Genomic DNA, 17,407 nt, shown 5'->3' on the forward strand with positions numbered 1-17,407 from the left:
TATAACACTATCCTAGTTAATGAAATAGTTTGAGTCACAAAGATAGTGTGATGTTAATGTTGTTTCCGTATTCCCTTGTGTTAATACTAAAACGTAGACTGACTCACGTTCTATTCTGGTTATGTAATTTCAATAAAAGTGTAAGATTACAAATTGTTCTCGTTTCACCAAAAAAACCCCAAACAAACAAAGAAAACAGGCAGAAAGCTTTCCTAAAAGAAAACTTTTAGTAAAATTGACAATCAGAACCTTTAATCTTTTTGTGAAGTGGATTTCCAGAAGCGTTTAAGCATCAATTCGACAAAGTGGTGTGACATGTGTTTTAGCTTATTAATGACCTCTTGTCCTCGTGGTTCTGCAACTGCCAAACAAAACATGATGTCTTCGCCAGCAACTGTCCAATTATCACCGTTTTAACTGTCGAGTGCTTCTTAGAAGTTGTTCTTTTGATTTACCGCTTTAAAAGGGTTAATGTTCTTTTTGGAAATGGCATAGTGAGTTTAAAACAATTAAACAATCTGGCCGCTACAATAGCCACAAAAACATCCCCTCTTGGGAAGAGCAGAATTTAATTCAGGTTTAATGAATAAATCAAATGATGATTTGACGTCACACAGGTAGGGATTAGGGGGTCCCCTCCCTTGTGATATACGCGCCAATAATGGATTTTCATTGGCCCACTTTTGTTGAAGACAATCGGAACAATACATCCCTACTAGGAGAGGGGAGAGTTTAATGAATAAATTATTAATGTGCAGATTTAAAGCAACCATGAAAAAAAAAAAAGATATACAGAGCCCATTTTTTGACATGGTATGCCCTCAGGGCATCCCGCGTAAAAACATTACTTAACATTTCCTTTTCCACTCTGTCCAGGGTTCGTGTAAAATATTCTTTAGTTATGTAAGTGATAAAATGCTTTTAAGTTGCAATATTTATTTCAAAGTATTAGTTTTTCATCATTTTGTGAACTCAGAAGAGGACTTTTATATGCACACTCAACTCTCTCTTAAGCACTCTTGTACCTTATATTTTTTTATGGGAAAAACAAGATGATGAAATGTACTGTAAGGAATATTTTACAGAATGCTTATAAATGATACATGGTAGGTATTTTGTTGTGTGAAAATGAATGCATTAGGACTTTGCAGATGAAGTGCTATCCGTAAGCTGGAGTGGTGAGGCTGCAGCAGTGTAGTGATTAGCACTACTGACTTCTTCAACTGGGTTTTTACTCGTAAGGACAAAAGGTTAATGGGTTGAAGCAAGGCCCCTACCTTAATTGAGAAATTAGAGAATAAAATCTACAGTGTAAATTTTTGTGGTGGAAGGAACCCTTCCAACACAGAAATTTACACTCCAGAGATAATTCTCTGATTTCTCAGTTGTATCATCAGTACTTAACACAGCACAAAATATTTTTTTTTATAAATTATTTCATTATTCCTTAATTGTTGTCAGTGTTATTTTCAACTTTACTCCAAGTTAACTCTCTCATATAGCAAAGTGTAAAAAAACTGTTGGGGATAACTGCCTGATGGATTTTTTTTGGTAAAGATTTTGACAGGGACAGTTGAGGATTCATACTCCAGTGTTACTTGATTTTAACTTTACTCCAAGTGAACTCTCTCATATAGCAAAGTGTAAAAAAACTGTTGGGGATAACTGCCTGATGGATTTTTTTTGGTAAAGATTTGGACAGGGACAGTTGAGGATTCATACTCCAGTGTTACTTGATTTTATTTCAATCAATTTCACTAATTTTAATTTAAAACCAGGTTTAGATGACTAGGGACTAGGGAAACATTTTTTTTATTGGATAATTAGACTTTCGACGTTTATTGCATTCAACATAGAAATAACTCATTCCTAATACAGATTGGAGTTAAGATTGTATGGGGCAACCAATGTTGATTGCCGTGAATGAAAGGCACTTGGGACACATATCTGGCACCCACCCCCCTTCAAAATTTTGCAGGGGCAGATGAAATCATCACCAACTTGGCAAAGGAGAGAGAACCTAGGATTGAGGTCATCAAACACACTCCCTAATCCAGTTTTGATTATTACTACAGTCAAACCTCTTTATTATGGACACCAAGGGGGCAGGGATAAGTGTCCGCATTATAGAGGTGTTCGTTTTAGAGAGGAAGGCTTTATATGGATTTCGGTCTCTCAGGGACCAATTGAACTGTCCGTAATAGAGAGGTGTCCGTATTAAAGAGGTGTCCGTAAGGAGAGGTTTCACTGTAGTTTTCATATATAAATTATAAGAAGCACAGGTGATTGTTGTGTTGACTTTGCAGTATTGAATAAGAGCCAGCAAATTACTGCTTTGGTTTCCCTGAAAAAAATGCAGGTTGCACTCTCAAAACAAAAGAACTAATGTGGTTGACAGGAAGTTATGAGAGGTTAATGCTTTTCCTATTCCTTCCAAAACGAATGGAAAAATTATAATGCATTCTTGGATTAAGTTAAGAGTAAGAAAGACATCTTGACTCTCTTACTAGTAAATTAATATCAATTGCATGGAGCTGAGCACCTAGTTTGAGTTCATACAAAACCAAAATAAACAACTTAATGTGTACAAGAATAGCTATCCACCTACCAATTACAGAATGAGCTTTTCAATCCAATTTATTGAATTAATGAGCTACAAGTACAGAAAAATCAAAATGACACAAAGCTAACTTGGCTTGAAATATTTCTCCTGTATTCAAACATCTTCAATGTGCATCTCCCTCAAACAGAACCTAAACATCAACAAAAAAATCACTCAATTTGACCAGAAAACGATGAAATCTTAAATATTTTCTAAATCCCTATGATTAAAGAATCGTTTGGGACCGCGGTGTACCAGTTTGGAACGATATCTTTATTGTGCATATTATGTTACCGACCACATGAATTCACATAACAACACTGGCCTGCTATTGCCCGTATTAGCTTGCAATTTTAAATATTATCTTGATTAAAGGTTACTTCACGAAAATTGCTTCCTCTTCAAAAGACAAAACACTACAAACAGTTTTAAGAGTGAGCATGCATACATAATGATTTGTATTCTCTTACCTCCTCGATTGACAGAGCCGTGGAAACTTTCGCCGTCCACCGACAGAGCAAAACCCCTTCTTCTTTTAACAGAAAACATTTTCCTTCAACCCTAATAAATCTGCTATTATTAGAGCGGAACATTTCCACACAGTCGCGCAGGATCGAAAAATACGATGGCGCGTAGGACAAATTCAATCGCTCCTACACTTAAAATTTTTTGCAAAGCTCTTAAAATGATCCTTGCTATTTCTATACACCATTCTGATACAGGAAGACGTATAAACACTGCTATTTTTATCCAAATCTCTAGAACAAGGCGAAGCTAACCCAGCCATGTTTGTTTATAAACTTTAAGTTCGCGCGTGTAAAGAAGAATCTGGGTACTAGCGCAAAATGGTGTGGCCAATCAGAAATACTAATAGAATTTTGTCTAAAATTTTGGCAATCTTACAATGGCAATGCTCGATAGATCAGCCTGTACCAGGGCTGTTCGTCGTGGCTAACCCCGCGGACGGCCCTGGGAACGAGGTTGCGCTTTGGATACGAAGCAACAAAATGCGTTGTTAGCTTCTAAAACGATTTGCATATTTTTTTGTAGTAAGAACACAGACAATGGCGAGGTTCCATTCTTTGCTTTTGTAATCTATACTTTGTTAAAATTCACTAGGAATTTTTTACTGATATTTATTTTGGTACCACACACCAAAACGAAATCCTCTACAAAGGTGATATCTAACGGAGGTCGCGTGACAAATTGTCATACATGACTACCAGGCATCAACAACTGGCCTTGGAATCTTGGATTGGAGTAAGTTACACTCTAACAAATTTGTTCAGATGCAACTAAACTCAGTTTATGACATCAAACAAGTGACGAGGTCTTCGTTTGTGGGATTTTATTTAATTTGTGATAAGCCGCGATGTCTTGACTTTGCAAGAAAGAGACGATTATTATCTCAGTTATCTCGAAGTGTTTGTTTACGACTGACTGACGAACAGGAAAAATGCAGAGCTCAGAAGCTGTAAAAGGTGTATTACAGGATACTCATTTATTAACCACTGGCTACGGTAGGCCAGAACCTACAAGAAATACGCGAACGACGCGACATCGACCAAGACCTGTGTCAGGTAAGCTTACATAGTAACGAAAAAATAAAAAAATAATAATTTACACGTGTTTAATACATCGTTTATTGATGTGAATCGTAACATTTTTGTAGTACAAGAATGACATTCTTCATAGAGAAAATTGAAAGTAGAAGCTTCATAAAATGAAAATTGAGATTGGCCCCCTCACATAACCGTGGTCAACCTACACAATTTTGCCCAGGGAAATCGAATTTTAAAGAGTGAACGATTTTGCCCCATAGTTTTATTGCCTGGCTCACAAATAATTAGGATCAAATGTTGCCCTCGAAACTTCCCCGTGGAACCCGTCAAGAAAGCCTTACTTGTTGAAATCAGTAACATTAGAAGTAGCAGGCAGATTATAAGAAGAAAACTTCTGTTTGGTCAGCTTTGATTTTCGATTGCGGTGCGGTGATTACATGCCAAAACTTTCATCATGTGAATGAAAGTTAAGTTTTACAAGACAACCCCACATGTTGACTTCACCGGTTTGGTCTTTCATACACTTTTCACCTGGGGAAATTGAAAAACCAGGTAGCTTTTACCTCGGTGATCAGAAGTGACTTTGCCCAAGTTAAATCATTTTCTGTAGGTAAAATGTGTAGTGTGACCACAGCTGCATGTATTCTGTGAAGGTACACTGTAACTATACCCATGGACTAAAGGGACAAAGAATAGTGCACAAATGTGCACAATGGCATGGAATATAGAAAATATTTTAAAACTAGTGATTTCAATATGAAAGTGGGTGCTGACGAAGGGGGATAAAGTTGTGGGGATTTAATTAAACAGTGAATGGGTTTGGAAAAGGGGGTCGACTTTGAGGGTGCGGGGAGTAGGTTTCAGTTGGATGAGTTGTAAAAATCATGACTACAGCAAGCATTGGTTTTGAAAATGGGTCATGGCAGGTTTAGTGATTTGTTTAACCCACATTGGGGAAGAAATGTTGAAAACGCTTTTTTTATGGGATGGGGGTGTTGGTGAAGTGCACGGATCAGCCGCCCCAAACGGCACAGATTTTGAATTATTTGCCTCCATGAGCAAAGAACTCAAGTGAAAGTGCAACGAGTCGTTTGATGTCAGAGTGAAGCAATCGTCTGATTTCACAGTTGCACAGTTCGCTTCGACGAGCGATCGACATGTTTTCAATTCTTTTGCCTCAACGGACACACTTACGGACTGAAAGAGCATGACTCAACAGTCGAATTATCCTGCACAAACTCCACAGATTTTGAATGATTGGGCTCCACGGTACGGGCGAAGAACTCGGGTGAAAGTACAACGAGTCCTTTGATTTCACAGTTGAGTGGTTCGCAGATTTTCAATTATTAGCCTCCACGGTATTTTTTTCTATTTGCTGTCTTTATTTGCTTCTGTAATCATTCATCAAGGTCACGAACGGAAAGAGATCAATTTGTGTTTGGCTGCTTTTATACATCCACCGCTTGAGAATTGAGATCACTTTTCACGGGAAAATTTTACCACCATCTTACGCACAGATGGTTTCGAGGCGCAGTTGACTTTGCCATAAAACAAATAGGTAAGTATTTCTAAATATTTTTATTTGCTAGATGTCTTCATTTGCTTGTGAATATTCATCAAGGTCAAGAAAAGGATCAATGATGAATCCCGTGGAAAGTAACATCTTTCCGTTCGTGACCTTGATGAATGATTACAAAAGCAAACGACAACTGCACCTCGTAACCTAGGCTCGATTTCCGCCGCTCCCTCGGGTCCGGCTTTCCTCCCCGAGAGGGGAGGGGGGGGTGAGCGCGGGCTCATTTTCCCGAACAGCGGCTGGTAACTAGAACCGCGTGGTCGATTCTCAAGTGCAAAGTGAGGTGTGCATCCCGGATTACATGTCAGACATGTGATTTGCGCATGATTGTCGTCTCAACCATCCCGGATAAAGCTCTACTGGGCAAGCTTCGAGTCTTACATCCGACAAAATTTTGGATTTTTTCCCCTATTGACAAGAATAGTGTGCTGTCTCACTAACGCTCGCCAGCAATTATTTTGGGTTCAGGGTTCGCACATGGTCATAGTTCCCTATTTATGGGTGAAGAATAATAAATCAGGGACTTTGAAAAACTCTGAGACCTTTGTTTAAAACTCCGAGAGCAAGACTATATACTGCAGGCTAACACAAATTAAAATAAGTAACTTGTTGTAAATAAAGCTAGAAAGGTCAGAAATGAGTCTTAACAGAATCAGTGATTCGGAAACTGCTTAAATTTTGTGGGATGGTTAATTTTATGAACCATTTTGTATTTGAATCTCCATTAAGTGGCTATATACTATACACTGTAGTTTCATACCAAAGCACATTTGTGGGCTGGGTCTTCTGACTTTGTTACTTTTAGTGACATCCCTCAAGCTTTACGTTTTGATTAGCTTGTTATCTTTAGTGGGAACCCTGAGCCCAGGGAATTATTTGTACTCACTAGCTAATTGCTACATATGCTGACGATGCCTATTAAATGAGGATGAAACAGCTCTCCACATCTGATAATTTAACTTGGACTCACCATTTATCTTGGAGTAACAGTCCAGCTATTAACATGGCCATAGTGCCCTTCATATAGTTGCTACTGTGGCCATTATAGTCTATCCAGATGATTTGAACTCAATTGTCCCTTTTATGCACACGAATGTTCATGAGAAGGGAGTACAAGGGGTGATAGAAAGGAGGAAAGAGAGGAGACAATTATTGGTCATTTGTTTCTTATTTTTCTTCTTTCTCATCATTCTCCATGCAATGCTTGTATAATTCAACAGAGATAACAAGGAATATATAATGTAAGACATAGCAGCTAATAGGGTTCATGTATAGATGCATGAAAGATCAATTACTATCCTGTTTATACTACAGGAACCTACAAACGTTCACATTATTGCTTCTACAGCTGTACATACTGTATGTCATTGTTAAGCCTAGACATTGGCAGAGCAGGACCCTGGATAGATGTGGGCATTTATTACCTTTTTCATGCATTCTCATTTCAAAATCCCTAGTACCTAAACAGCTGGTCAAATTATATCAAACTTCTTTTATTCTGGGTGATTTATTTCCCTTCAAGTATAAACTAGATCAATTCAGTTAAAATCCCAAACTTTGCATAAATTTGATTGCCAAAATGCCTGTTGATGATCCATGAAAATAGTGAAATTTTTTTTGCCTGCACTTCTTCCTTCCTTCCCTCTATTGAGCTTAACATTAAACAGATAGATAAATGGTTGGCTGTATTCAAGGACTTTCTAAAGCTAGTGCAGCTGTAGCTCTAAACAGATACATGTAAATAATTTTTTAATGCATCTCCAGTACAAGGGGCTTCCTTTCAAACTCAGTCTGTAGTTAAATGATTGATTGGTACAGTGAGCTTCTACTTCTATCATCTGTTCCAACAATCTTCCTCTATTATTCTTCTGTAAGGTGTTTAATTTTAAAAGAATAGTTCAAAGTTATTTCTTGTCTGCAATTTTAATTAATGTTAAAGAAATAGCTTTTATTTCAATATCTCTTGTCAACAGCACCATCAGCTTCAATCATCTTTCTCTCACTGATATATTTCATGTGTAACTTGGTGTTTAATATTTAAAGGATATTTCAGAGATATTTCTCGTCAGCAATATAAAAAAAATATCTTTCATTTCAACATCTCTTGTCAACAGCTCCACCAACTAGCCAGCCTCGTTGGAGATATCCAAACTCTCCTGAACCCAAAAAGTCAAGAAAGTTCCATGTTAGCCTCAACCATACCCCATTTGAGAGCAGGACCAGTCAAAGGGCCCCATATGCTCCCAGAGCAACAATAGGAGGGAGTACCACGCTACGTGGTAAGGATTTTTCCCCAGCAGTGTACAATTCACTGAGTGACCCCCATTTGAATCCCTACTTCTCCAGAAAGTTTGGAAAAAGTGCTTCATTGAGAGAATCAGGACCTTCAAAGCCAAAGGTATGGCAAAGTCATGTCCACTTCAGAATTAAATTTAGTTCTACTTGATATTAAATTCTTGAATGCAATTTTTGCTGCAACCTGTAACAAATCTCATCCTTCAGTTGGTAATTTATTTTTCTTGTCTTGCCGCATTTAGTTTCAACCTTCCCCAATGAAAATATACAAATATGCAAATTCTATCACATTTTTTTGCGTTCAACACATGTGGAAAGAATGCACTCCTAATGCAGATTGGAGTCAAGATTATACATGTATGGGACAACCAATGTTGATTGCCGCGAATGAATGGATCTTGGGATAGGTGTCTGGTATCCCCTGCAGATTTTGCAGGGGCAGATGACATCATCACCAACTTGGCAAAAGAGAGAGCCTGGAATAGAGGTCTTCGAATGCACTCCTCAATCTTTGATTATTACTAAGTTTATATTTATTAAAATTCAATCTGTTGGAGATCATGGTCTAGCTCACATTAACAGCTTTTTCTATCCAAATCCTTTCAATTTTTAATGAGAACATTGAAAGAGTATCAAAAACTCACTTAAAAAATTGCCAGGGCCCCCAATCTTGGCTATTTGGTAATCTTGACATGCTTTTTGTTTTCCTAACAAAATGTTTAAACTTTATTCTTCTAATATATCCCATGATATTTAGTCTAAAGTACATGTAGTCTAAAGTACATGATACCCCTTCTGCACATTGGTGGGCCCGCTTATCATCACTGTGGCTTTTTATTATTAATTTAATATAATTAACAGTACATTTTTGTACATGTCAGTTGTGAATTGGAGTTGTTTGTTTGTTCGTCAAGTTGACAAAGACCACTTTATCTTTGGGTTACAGTCCATGGGTGCACAGAACTGTTGGCGAAAGAGGCCAATTCTTACACAGAAGGTTCAGTCACGGACCAAGCTGGCTTGAGCTGTCCAGTGGCTAGTCTTCTTTCCTCTGCTGTTGCAGTCCTGTTGGTCATGCATGTCTTAGCAGCCCTGTGAAATAAATCACAAATGCGCCACTTGACCTTGTCCGTGTTCCCAACATTGAATTGGAGCTACTGTACACAGTATGATTTTTTATTAAAACACCTTACTGTAAATTTCATTTATCAGGGAAGAAGAGGCACAAGTGGAAAGTCAAAGAAAAAAGGTTAGTCTGTTATTTCTTTTTACTTGTCTCTATGTATTTCTTATGGTGTCAGTTGGGAGGATTATTTATGCTTGGTGGTCATTTCACTTGATCTCATCACCTCTGCATACATGTATGTTTTATTACGGCACGTTCTTTTTGCAGGTCACAGGTCACAATTACAGGTCACGGTGATAATTATATATAAACAAGCTAAACTGGGTCACCTAGCCCTAACCCCATTCTAAAAAGCTAATTCAGGCCAAGCTATAGGGCATGCTTACACTCTTGGTTATATGCCAGTACAACATTGACCTGTACTTGTGACCTGTGGAATGTGATCTGTTAAAAAGACCTGTCTGTTCTAACAGTTGTAAACATGAAGGGAAATTAGGTACTGGGAAATCACAATTATATACATGTAGTTGGTGGCCACTATAAGTTCTTGTTAACAGACAACTGAAGATGTTTTTCCAGAAAATACCAGTTCTGCTCCCATGGAAGGGTTTTTGGATTGGACTACCATACCCCTCTGGAAATGGTGATAAAACTTGGTTGAGTTTTTGATCGCACGAATTCTTCAGCCTCTCCCCTCAGAATTTCCTGTGACCTTCTGTAGAGGGAGAATTAATTATGAACTTCAAGTCAATATTTTCTGCCAATTTTCTTGTTTACATTGTATTTATTGGTGTTATGAAAGTCAAACTGAAGTGTTCCAATTTTCAGATTGCACAGTCAGTGATCTATTATCAAAATGATTTGCCTTAAAATTTAGCCTTAAAATTGCTCCAAATAAATCCTATATTGGCGCAAACACTGGTTGCCATTGATACAAGAATTTTTTTGCGTATTTAATTTTTGTGTATTTAAATGATAAAAAAATAAGAAGTACCTTTTAATTAGTTTATAACATTTATAGAAAATGATGTATGATACTGAACCAACTGAAGTCAAGCAAAGCATTTGGTAGTTGTAAACAAAAGAAATCAGTCAAGGGTCCATATCTCCTTCATGCAGGTTGCTTGCATTTTTTAGAAAAGCAATAGCTAATAAAACTAATAATAAAAAGGCAGTTCTTGTTTATCAAGCATTTCGCACAAAAATTAAATATGCAACTAAGTTTCTCAGTGACAACTGGTCTCCATGCCAGAATACAGTTGTAGGGCTTATTTGGAGCAATTTTAATTTTAAAGCAACAAACCCACCATTTTACACCCCTCGCCCAAACCCGTTACCTTTAACTGAACATTTTGTTATTATTATTTCTTTTTGTTTGGTTTGGTGCAGGAGTTACATACAAAGTCACAGTTAAAACAGCAGCCAAGAAAAATGGTGGAACAGATGCAAAGGTATATGTATATGATTAACTTAATTATTTCTTTAATGTTAACAATTATAATTATTAGGAAAGCATCACTGGTGCCATACTTTGTTATTAGTTTGAGGTTTACCTGAGTGGATAATTTTTTTTGTCACTCTGAACAAAGTAATTAATTAAACTAATAATTAATTATTTGGAGTCATGATGACCCTGAAACGTCGAGCAGCAATAACTCTTTCCTGGTTTTTTAATAATTAATTAATAATATTATTTTATAAATACATAATTCCAAACTTTTTAAATTCAATTCATGTAAAAAAAGTTATTTTCTCTTACTACATGATCATAAAGTTCAAATACCCTGTACATGAAAAGAAAAATCCCTGAACTTAAAGTTATGAAATACAGTTTAACTAACTGTAAGTACTGTTTCAAGGTGACTAAAGGGATAGTTACCTCAGACTTGTTACTTTAAGGCTGGCATTGGTCTCTACAGGTATGTTCATGAATGCCATTTTTCTGGACCGGGAGCATTAATCTCCATAATTTGTTTATCTTGTGTCGCTTCTCCAGGAAACCAAACCAATAACAGGGGCTAACCCTGTTAATGGAACAGCTTTCCGTTCAGGGATTCTGTAATGTCACATTTTGTTGTTTACATAATACTGATAAGTATTCCATGAATAGCTGAAAAACGCACTTTGTTTAAGTGCCAAATGAATGTATTTTACACCGAACACTGATCAAGTGCTCATAAATACTTTGACTCTAGTGTGGCACTAAAGTACCTTTAATTTCTTACTGTGTTATGGATAAGGAAAACCTACTGGTTGTTAAAAAGTAATGGAATCTACCTTTCAGGTTTTTGCTGAATTTCGTGGAACAACAGGCAAATTTTCCCGCCAACTCACTCATCAAATGGATTCTGCAGTTCCATCAGCATTTATCGCCACCTTGCCACCCTTCCAATTCCACTCAGGAAGCACTGAGAACTTCAGCATAAAGGGACCTGATGTGGGAGAACTCATCCAGCTAATAATTCAGGTAGCAGCTGTAGTGCTTGTCATTTAGGTGTGATTGTCATTTTATAATTTTGTTGTCTTAGCCTTGGTCAAGAGTAGAGGCTCAAGTGATGCCCTTCCATTGGTTAATGCCTTGGGATACATGTATCTCCTTTCTGATCAGTCAGCCAAGTGCACATTTTGGCATACTTAGATAACCAATACGTACATGTATAAACTGGCAGTCTTCAGCTCTCCATACTGTGGTAGTTATAGTGTAGGCCACTTGGCACAATAACATTCATGATGATGATTTAAGATATCTTTAACATGGAACCCTGGCCTGCAGATGGTTCTGTGTTGTCAACAGGTCTGGTAATAGACTGAGGCTATTATTTACCAACTTTACTGTGAAACACTTTTATATTACAATTATTGTTCCTTCAATTCCTCTACAGCATGATGGGAGAGAGCGTAAACAAGGGTGGTTCCTTGATGAAATCCAAGTGACCAATCCCCGCAAACCACAAACGTGGACATTTCCTTGTTACCAGTGGCTGTCACTATATGAGAGTGATTGCCAAGTACGCCGTTCTCTAAAGCCACTGGTTCATAAGAAGGCAGAGAAAGTTGGTAAGCATAATGCCCTTCATACAAACATGATTGTAGAAGAGCTTACATGTACCTGTATTTAACAGAAGTTTCACTGTATGCAATGATATTTTTCCTGCATCATGCATCCAACCCCTCCTGTAAATGTTGTAAGGTGTTGATTCTTGAAGACACAATAACTACTGGTAACCAGCATGTTTTTTGAGATTAGGATGTTTAATAAAGGGAGACCTTTGTGGAACTATTCTCCCTGTTTGGCCAGATTAATGCAAAGCTCAGATTAATGCATTATTTTGTTTGTGTTTGATCCTATTCACATTCAGTCTGTCAGTGTGGTGCTACTTACTGCCATAGATGTGGAAACATATATACTGTATGGTATACAATGTTTTACAGAGTTTTCTAATTATGTTTTTTTTTACTTGACAGTGTATGTGATAGAAGTTTACACTGGTGACAAGGCAGGAGCAGGGACAGATGCTCATGTTTTTGTTACTCTGTTTGGAAAGAGAGGACAAACTCCTAAAACACAGCTTATCAGCAAGTAGGTCTTGCTCAATACATTGTATACAGGGATATTCACTTAAACACTTGGGGAGTTTCTTACAAACTTGGGCCTACCTTTAAAGCACTGAGTATTTCTTCACAAGGATGTGTTTAATTAGTCTGAAATGTCAGCCGTCTCCTCCCCCTTACCCACAGTGGATGCGGTTAGGGGGTTAGGGGGAGAAGACGGCTGACATTTCAGACATGTTGGTTCACTTTTCAGAGTTACATGTAAATATTTTAATTTGAAATTTAAAAAGCGGTATGTTTGGACACCTGAATCTATTAGAATATACAATTTATTAATAGCATTTTAGAATACAAATGCCCTTCTCTTCTGGATGTGGGGCCATTTAATAATTAAAATTAATAATAAATTAAGGCATTAATAATTATTTTATATTCCAACTGTGTTTCAAATATCATCACGACCATGATGTACCTCTGCATTAGCCGCTCAATCACTCTAACAAAAAAGAATTCATTTCAATTTTAAGCTGATTGATAAACCATATTTTAATTATTTTACTGTAGTTTTAACAAAAAAAAAATGTTTTAATCTACAGGACTGATGATGCATTTGAGCGGAATAAGAAGGATGTGTTCAAGATCAAGACAACAGACATTGGACCACTGAAAAAATTAACGTGAGAACTTTGACCATTTTACACTCAGTATTGACTTAAAAATACTGTTACTGACAGTACTTTAAATAATAGCCGTCCCTTAATTAATAGCCCCCATTTGGTGGAAAGATTTGAAATAATCACCTCCACCCCCTCTCACCTCTTTTGAATAAGTACTCATACCCCTCTACCCCCCTACACTGTACTTGAACAGACATTGTTACAGCTGATCGCACTGACCCCTTCACAGATTAATATGATAAACCTGTTTGATGGTAAAGAACTGTAGTGTGATCCAGTGAGGCTGATCAAGAACTGTGACACCATGGACATTGACATTGTTAGTTCATGAAACCAAATTGAGAACACTTTTTTAGAACATTTAGAGCTCATACTGTCTGTACTCTGTTTGCTTGGTGTGATTATTCTATGATCAAAAGAAAAAAACCCAAAAATATTTAGAGCATGACTTCCTGTAAACAATCTTTAAATTATCACCGCCCTTTTACTGCGAAAAAAAAAAAAAAGATTGCCCCTTGCTACCATTCGAGTAAATTAACCGTAAGTAATAAATGCAAGTACTGACTTCAATGGTAACAAAATTTTGGGATAATTTATTGATAAATAATAATTATGTGTTTGGCTCTTTTCCTCATTTTTCTTGTAGAGTGGAACATGATAATTTTGGGTTTTCTGCTGGATGGTTTCTAGACAAGGTGAATATTACTTAATAAATTAAATTACATGATGATGAAGAAAAAAAATGTTGAATGGAACACGATTAATGTGGGTTTTCTGCTGGATGGTTTCTAGGCAAGGTGAACAGTACTAGTCTTAATATATTTTAATTACATGAAGAAAAACAACAGATCTTAGCAAGGCCTATTGGAATCCAAAAAGAAAATTGGGGGTAACCATGCTCTTTTCAGAGATAATTAAGCAATAATATCTCTAAAAAGCGCCAAAATTTAAAGCAATGTATGGGATTTTTTCCTAAATTGAAGCTTAATTATCTCTGAAAAATGCATGGTTACCCCCAATTTTCTTTTGAGATACCAAAAGCATTTGCTAAGTTCCAATTTTTCCTTATAGCTTTAAACCGGGCAAAAATATCCATGTATTAGTAGGCACCACCCATAGGAAACCCGAGTATCTCGAGATGCGCAGAACGTATGCGCAGTAACAATTGATAGTAGGCACCGTCCTTAAGACTGCTGCCAAACAGGAGCCCAGTAGCCTGGGGCACTAAAGAAAATACTCCAGGCTCTGAAATTATTTGCAACAGCACCTTACACATGTTGGGCTCCTAACTTCCTTGGCCTTTGGCTTTGTGCGCTCCATTTCAGTTAACGTTCTTCTTTAATAATCAGTTGTCTTGAGGTATGTGACATGAATGTACTGTTAGTAGCTCCTGACAGAGACTCAATTTTAATTTTTTTTTTAATTGTAGTTTAGATCTTGATACTTACATGTATGAGACGTTTACAGGATTCAGTATAAAAACAAATTAAAATTATATTGCACAATGTAATTAAACAAATGAATATTATAACTGTTTTAATTTTTGCTTAATAGATGATAATTTAATTATTATTAATTTTATTATGTCCACACTGTATGTTCTAGTCTGCATACAGTGTAATTTTATTTTGTAGGTAGTGTAAGTTTTAAATTGTTGAACTCTTTCCAAAATTTTTTTTTCAGATAATAGTATATTGTCGTGAAAGAGAAGATAGAAAGTTTTACTTCCCATGTAACCAATGGTTAGCCAAAGATGAAGGAGATGGGCTGATTGTGAGGCAGCTGACAGCAACAACTGATTCTTCTGCTTCCTTTCAAGGTGATTACATGCACTTTACCTATTAATGTAAGCTTATAAAAACATTAGTCATGAAGTGTTCACATGGACTTGGTCATGCCAGCTGTGAGGTTAGCTGTTGTCTAGTCATTACATACACACATACTTACATAAACTTTATTTACTCTTGAATTTCAGAGTAGCTTAAACAGAAGCTAAAATCTTTCAGAACACAAAAATACAGTAAAATGTTACAGAAATACATTTTCTTGTCATTGTCATTTTCATTGTCTTTGATCTTGTTGCTTCCTGTTGTTCCTAATCTAAAACTTTATATTATTGTCAATCAGTCAACCTTTCAGACATTTGAATGAATGGACTGTGTATAACATTATATTGTTTCATTCCTGTAATCTAGGCCTCCAATACTTGGTTCACACTTACACTGGTGATAAGAGAGGGGCTGGGACTGATGCTAATGTCGTCATTACCATATTTGGAGAAGAAGGTGATTCAGGGGAGAAGAAGCTGGATAATGCCAGGAATAACTTTGAACGTGGAAAGTAAGGAACACAATTTACCGTCAGGATATATTATTTTAATTTTTCTCTCTGTAAGTTACATTGCATTTCATTACAGATGTGTTGTTATGGTACATACAGTACATGTTTTTATGATTGTTGGCCAGAGTAATTGGCAGTCATGCATACACTGTAGCTATTGAGTTCGGAAGATCCATAGAATTGCATCAAGATTAGTAGTAAACAGTTTGGTCACTGGTTCTTTGGTACCAAAAATTTTGAGGTTGATTTTGGTAATTTACACATAACAGCTGCAAAGTGCTATAAAATTTTCTTTTGTTGACTGGTTTGCTATGTTTAAAAATGCATGTTTATATTTCTTTTTCTTTTCTTTTTCAGGAAAGATTCTTTCAAAGTTACTTGTGGAACATATCTTGGACGACTTACTAAGATTAGGATTGGACATGACAATAGTGGTCTTGGTCCTGGCTGGTTGTTAAACAAGGCAAGTTATGTTGTCTTTCACTGTAACAGTAAAAGGGCATATTTTAAAGCTAGAGAGTAACTAGAATTATTAAATAGAATTTACATATAAGTTATATACTGTACTATGCATGATACAGTAATGCCCGAAAATGCCATCAATCAATCTTAAGGAACATTTAAATATATTTTGTAAATAAAATTGTAAAGGAACATTTACTTTTAACTCTGTCAATTTAGAAGATGTTCTTAATTTTTCAGGTAACTGTCGACGATCCTAAGACAGGAGAAGCAGTTGATTTTCCATGCCGAAGATGGTTTTCCACAACCGAGGATGATGGGAAGATCTCACGTGAACTTGTCAGAGGAGATGGCAAAGATGATGAGATGATTGTTGATAAAGGTAAAAGTTGTTCTGATATTGCTTCCAGTATGATAACAAACAAAGGTAGTTATTTTCTACAGTCACATTGTACATGTAGAGGGTTAAGGTTAAGTGGTACACAGGCCATAATGCTCTATTACCTGTAAGACCTCACCAAAGAAGAGTAGACTTTGAGGCTAAAAATTAGCAGCCATGAACAGCTCTGGTTTGGTCTTATTATTCCTCCTCAGCATTGCCTAGCCAACAGATATAAAGCTCAAGGTTTCCACATGAAAAATGTCCAGTGACATTTTATTTGACAACCTGTTCCACAAACTTGATCATCATACCACATTTTGGTATCCAGTTATGCCAAACAAATGTTTTGATTCCACTTGTTCATATTGAGAAGCAGCTGATGGCATTTAAAACCATCTCCCGCAGTTAAGCATCATTTTCTTATACCCCCTCCCCCCTCCCAGCTCTTTGTGGCCAAGAAATTCTTCCTTGCAGTGGCTCATGTAATGTATAGTAGGATATTATGGGATTAGATATTCAGGTGCAGTGGCTAAATGATTATAAGAAATAATAGTAGGTTGTAAAGGGATTGGTTCTGAAGTACCAACCTTACTATGGTTACAGGTTTGAAAGATATCGATATTGAACTCAGGCATTTTATTACAGCCACCTAGGGGTAAGATGCTGGAAATCCTGGGTGAGCGTGCATTTCAGGCGGCTGAGCCGCATCTGTGGAAAAAGGTCCTATTACAAATTTACGCACTATTTGGATCTGTAGAAACTTTTAAGAATTCAATTAAGACTTTTCTTTTTTAAGGAATCTTTCAGTAGTGGTCAAATGTGCGAATTTTATA

General features: G+C 36.7%; 1 protein-coding gene across 2 annotated transcripts in view; it reads left to right on the plus strand.

The window, feature by feature from the left end:
• Positions 1 to 3,591: 3,591 nt before the first annotated feature.
• LOC146484978 (lipoxygenase homology domain-containing protein 1-like) overlaps positions 3,592 to 17,407 on the plus strand; it is a 44,691-nt gene continuing 30,875 nt past the window's right edge. For both annotated transcript variants that reach the window (XM_085103863.1, XM_085103864.1), the window contains exons 1-13: positions 3,592 to 4,182; positions 7,855 to 8,138; positions 9,248 to 9,284; positions 10,551 to 10,612; positions 11,446 to 11,628; positions 12,044 to 12,218; positions 12,627 to 12,741; positions 13,310 to 13,390; positions 14,037 to 14,085; positions 15,074 to 15,209; positions 15,586 to 15,730; positions 16,088 to 16,193; positions 16,433 to 16,574. In XM_085103863.1, the coding sequence (XP_084959989.1) occupies positions 4,059 to 4,182; positions 7,855 to 8,138; positions 9,248 to 9,284; positions 10,551 to 10,612; positions 11,446 to 11,628; positions 12,044 to 12,218; positions 12,627 to 12,741; positions 13,310 to 13,390; positions 14,037 to 14,085; positions 15,074 to 15,209; positions 15,586 to 15,730; positions 16,088 to 16,193; positions 16,433 to 16,574 (1,639 nt within the window). In that variant the 5' untranslated portion in view covers positions 3,592 to 4,058. The remainder of the gene's footprint in view (positions 4,183 to 7,854; positions 8,139 to 9,247; positions 9,285 to 10,550; positions 10,613 to 11,445; positions 11,629 to 12,043; positions 12,219 to 12,626; positions 12,742 to 13,309; positions 13,391 to 14,036; positions 14,086 to 15,073; positions 15,210 to 15,585; positions 15,731 to 16,087; positions 16,194 to 16,432; positions 16,575 to 17,407) is intronic.

The sequence above is a fragment of the Pavona decussata genome, unplaced genomic scaffold (genome assembly GCF_977016875.1).
Source record: "Pavona decussata unplaced genomic scaffold, jaPavDecu1.1 SCAFFOLD_28, whole genome shotgun sequence".
Lineage (NCBI taxonomy): Eukaryota > Metazoa > Cnidaria > Anthozoa > Scleractinia > Agariciidae > Pavona > Pavona decussata.